Raw genomic sequence first — 4,442 nt, 5'->3', positions numbered from 1 at the left:
TAGCAAACTATGAGGCAGCTGCAGTTCAAATTTGACCCGCTTCCAACTGAATCGGTAGAAATTTGTCTTTTCCACGAGAGGTGGATAAAAACTTTTGACACCCAACCATTTGGTTAATTATGCATTAAATATGGCCTAATATTTTTTAAAATTGTTGCGGTCCAATTTTTTAACTAATATTTGATAGGTTCTTCACATAGGTGAAACAAAAAAGAGAAACAAAAAGAAAAAACACATTTGCATAAGCTTAATTGTCATTGGTGGAGATGTTTGTGCCATGGATTGATAACATGGCACGCATCCATCCACCCACCCGCAGCCCAAACCCTAACTCCACTCCTCCCGTGTCCCGTCAGACCCCTCTCCCCCGATTCAGATCCACTCTTCGCCGCCGCTGCCCCCTACCTCAAGCCGATCCCGCCACCCACGCCCACGCGCCACCACCCGGAGGAGCAGACCCCACGCCGCTCTTCCTCTGCCCGCCGACCCACCCCGTCCCGGAGGCCTCGCTCACCGCCTTCCACCGCGGGGCCGCCGCGCTCGTCCACCTTCCACCCCCTTCCTCCCGTTCGCGATCCAACCGGAGGAAACACGCAACCGCGATCGCAGAGCATCGCATGGCGTCCCCGACGCGGCCAGCCTCCGTCTGTGGCCCCTTTGGCTCCGCCCCGACCTCGCCATCTTCTCCGCTCCGACCACGACGCCGCGGCCGGATCCAGCTCGTGCGGGCGCGACGGCGGCTGGATCCACGATGGCGACAACACGCAGCGGTCCCCGTCGGCCAGATCAGGTCTGTCTCCTCCCGCAGCTGAGTCGTTTTGTCATCGATTTGCCTCGCACAGCCACGACCTCTGACCCCTTCTTGTTGATTCCATTTCGTTTCGGAATCCATGTTGATTTGACACCCAAGCCGCCGAGTTGAAGTGTTGAATGTTCCTTCCGTGTGCTTGTGCTTCAAACTGTGGGCTGAGATGAGACCATTGCTTGTGTAGGTGGGGAGAGGAAAGACAAGGAGGAGGAGGAGGAGCAGCAGGAGGAGAAGCACGCCAAGGTCACGCTCCCGACCGTCTCCAATTAAACACCATTCATGACGCCGAGGACGCCGAGAATGCCAAGCAACAAGGTACCACCTGCATTTATTCGATGACTACTAGTTGTATCCAATTTTTTTGCATCGGCCGACACCCATTTGCTACCCTACTTGGTTAGCTAGTCCATCTCGTTCAATTCCCTGTTACCATCTGCAATCTTTGACGCATCCATCAAGAACTTGATTCCTCTGTTTCTAATGGCAGAACCGAAGTAGTACCACTAATTAGTAATTTATGAAAAGAAGTGGTACTGTCAGAGTAGAACTGAAGTGTTGATGGTCTACTATCAGCACAAGCTAGAACAATGTAGTAGTGGTCCTTAGTTTAATCCGAGTTACAGTACCGGTAGTGAAAATAGATCGCCAATGTAGACGTCCAATTCAAGTTACTATATCTTTTACGCCCACTTGGAGCATTGATTGCTTCGCATCACGTGTAAGAGCTCGTACTCTAGTAGTACATTATTGTTGGCCCATTATTGCTACATTTTGATCCTGGTGATGCTCTGTACTTCTTTCTACTTGCAATCATCATACAATTTTGCTCAAACAGTCAAATGTTTCCTTGATTCTGTAGGATTAGTGCGTCATGTTGCTTGTTGCTAGCTGTAGGATCTGACTTTTGGTTGTTGTTTTGGTGATGTAGGCCAAGGGAAATGACTACCGTTCCAGGGTCTCTGGTCTGGGAGCTCGTGAAGAACAACTGCTTCTTGATAAAACAGTTCGGCAACAGCAATGCCAAGGTGCGGTTCAGCAAGGAGCCCAACAACCTCTACAATGTCCACTCCTACAAGTTCTCGAGTCCGTAGCTCTTTGCAGTGTTTTTAACCCTTTTGTTTGCAAGTGTCTCTGCAAGGAGCTAACTTGCTGTGGGGCTGATGTGGTTTCAGGCTTGGCGAACAGCAAGACCGTGGCGGTCCAGCCATCAGCGGGAGAGGACAAGGCTGTTGTCCTGTCCACGACCAAGACCAAGAAGCAGAACACCCCTGCCAAGCTCCAGCACAAGACTCTGATGCACAAGGAGTTCCGCAAGATGGCGAAATCTGTCAAGAATCAGGTATTAACTCCAGAGTTTTGTACTTGAATTGCCCTTATGCTTGGTTTCTAAGCTACAACTGTAAATCACGGCTTGTCTCTGCTTCCTCCTTGAGTTCAGAGTTGTGTCATGGCATGCTTGATTTTGTGGTGGACTTGTGGCACTAATGATGCACCGTTGTTGCACTGCCTTGTCTTGACTGAATGCATCTTGTCAGGTCATCCTAAGTTCAAGGATGTATTCTCTGGTTACGAAATGATAGACGCATATGCAGTTATTATGCTTCCCAGTTTGTTGACGAGCTATTTGTTTCAACCATGGAAATATATTTATAGTGTAATCAACCTCTTGTCATGCCATCTTCTGAAGTGACCAGTAAATGTGTAGCTCATCTCTATATCAGTTGTCCAGTACTCACAGGTGTATGTTTAATACATCTTGGAGACCATTCTCTAATTGTAGTTCAACAATGTTTTCCCTCAGTCATTACAACTTGTTATTTTGAGAAGTCACTTTGTTCTGCAGGTTGTACATAACTTCAGAAAAGTCTGATGCTTGCTGGGGCTGTTCCCTTAATTATGCAAAGTTTGAAAAGTTTGAGACTGGTCTTCTAGTGCTAAGTTTTGAACACTAACTTTAATTTATGTTCCTGCAGGAAATGGACTGATTCCTTTGAAACTCCTATGTTGTAAATAGTCCCTTACTCCACTCAGGTAACTCTATAATCTGTCCTTCTTCTAGGTTTCCAGCACTCGAATCTTTCGTTAGGAGAGTTTGAAGTTGTTGGTGTATTCTCAACCATTGAGCGATTTTAGTCATCCTCTTCACTCGAGTAACAATGGTCAGAACAACTCTTGTCTAGTCTCCAGGATAATAAATCATGTTCTTCCATGTTTCCAAAAATACTTGTACTCCATGTTTCCAGAAAACAGCAGCAACACACATGTCCAAAAATACTGGAATAAATTAGCTATGGTCTGAATAGCCTTTATATTAGGATCTGGTTGAGTCTCTATGATGTTCTCTCTTAGTGTCATGTCATGTCATGAGTTGTGAGTCGTGAATATATAACTGAGTTCTATAATCCTTTCCAGGTGAGGACTTTGACCACAGAAGTACAACCAGGACAACCGTGCTGTTGGTGGTAGCTCCCAAGGTCCAAGGACGACTATATACTTTGACAGCAAAGAGCCAAGCAAGGGTGTGAACCATAGTTTCGGTTGATATTTGCCACCATGTTTTGGATTGCACGTACACTTCTTGGATATAAACTGTAATTAGGCTTGTTCAAGCTATGTTACTGCGGACGTGCAGTCTTGTATGTTTTTGTGAATGTTGATCATATGAGTTCTGGATTTGATCATATAATAAGAGAATTACTGATTCTTTGATTTTTAAATGTGTATAAATTGGAATCTGTGAATTAAAAAGACCAAATATTCTACTGGACCAAACAATATTTGGGCTCTAGAAAGGCTATGGCCCAAACAAATCACTTCGTGCATTTCTAAGAAGCTAGAACAAAAAGGATAAATGAAATAAATGTTGGGCTTGGCGCATGAAGCTGATCAAAAATTGATAGAAAAAAATTTACAAAAAGGCCGAATTGTTGGGTTAGGCCCATGTAGAACACCGAATTGGACCGGGCTGAATCTTATCCATGTCAGCTTGCCACGCTGGATCCTACGTGGCTTGGGAAGGTTGCTAGTGACCAAAAATTTGGTCAAAGAACCAACGACCTTAGAAAGAAGGTCGTTAATTTCAGTTTACGACCGCCAGCTTTTGACCTTCTGTTTTTGGTCAAAAAAAGGTCGCAAATGAAAAACTATGACCTTTCAGCGGCCAATAGTGAGGGTCACAAGTTGACATATTTCTTGTAATGCGTGTCCTTGTGGACCTACGAAGTTCAGTAGCAACTTGATTTGAAGTTTCATGATCATCATCATTAACTTCCTCTCTAGTCGGTGCAGGCACCTCGGGAACATTTTCTTGAGTTACACCACTTTCCGGTTCAAGAGGTAATACTTCATCAAGTTCTACTTTCCTCCCACTTACTTCTTTCGAGAGAAACTCTTTCTCTAGAAAGGATCCATTCTTCGCAACAAAGATCTTGCCTTCGGATCTGAGGTAGAAGGTATACCCAATAGTTTCTTTAGGGTATCCTATGAAGACGCATTTTCCGACTTGGGTTCGAGCTTTTCAGGTTGAAGTTTTTTTGACATAAGCATCGCATCCCCAAATTTTTAGAAACGACAGCTTAGGTTTCTTCCCAAACCATAATTCATACGGTGTCGTCTCAACGGATTTCGACGGAGC

General features: G+C 45.1%; 1 protein-coding gene across 3 annotated transcripts; it reads left to right on the top strand.

Annotated features, from left to right (window-relative positions):
- The first annotated feature begins 319 nt into the window (after positions 1 to 319).
- On the top strand, positions 320 to 3,517 carry LOC125540376 (large ribosomal subunit protein eL28z). 3 transcript variants are annotated; one of them, XM_048703989.2, is made up of 6 exons: positions 321 to 790; positions 993 to 1,123; positions 1,737 to 1,833; positions 1,981 to 2,147; positions 2,782 to 2,839; positions 3,221 to 3,517. In XM_048703989.2, exons 2-5 carry the CDS (start codon positions 1,088 to 1,090, stop codon positions 2,791 to 2,793), a joined length of 312 nt encoding a protein of 103 aa, XP_048559946.1. In that variant the 5' UTR covers positions 321 to 790; positions 993 to 1,087; the 3' UTR covers positions 2,794 to 2,839; positions 3,221 to 3,517. The 3 variants fall into 3 exon arrangements, with proteins under 3 accessions (XP_087401624.1, XP_048559946.1, XP_048559945.1); XM_048703988.2 differs by having other exon boundaries at positions 322 to 790; positions 1,737 to 1,891; XM_087545498.1 differs by lacking the exons at positions 2,782 to 2,839; positions 3,221 to 3,517 and having other exon boundaries at positions 320 to 790; positions 1,737 to 1,891; positions 1,981 to 2,775.
- Positions 3,518 to 4,442: the final 925 nt, after the last annotated feature.

The sequence above is a fragment of the Triticum urartu genome, chromosome 2A (genome assembly GCF_056163025.1).
Source record: "Triticum urartu cultivar PI428250 chromosome 2A, HENAU_Tu73, whole genome shotgun sequence".
Lineage (NCBI taxonomy): Eukaryota > Viridiplantae > Streptophyta > Magnoliopsida > Poales > Poaceae > Triticum > Triticum urartu.
Note: the sequence above shows the minus strand (reverse complement) of the source record. Positions and strands in the feature narration are given on the sequence as shown.

Excerpts from the sequence above, each read along its gene's own strand:
- LOC125540376 (XM_087545498.1), top strand. The coding sequence starts at position 1,747 with ATGACTACCGTTCCAGGGTCTCTGGTCTGGGAGCTCGTGAAGAACAAC. Across the intron at positions 1,892-1,980 it reads CCACTCCTACAAGTTCTCGA|GCTTGGCGAACAGCAAGACC; the intron begins GTCCGTAGCTCT and ends ATGTGGTTTCAG.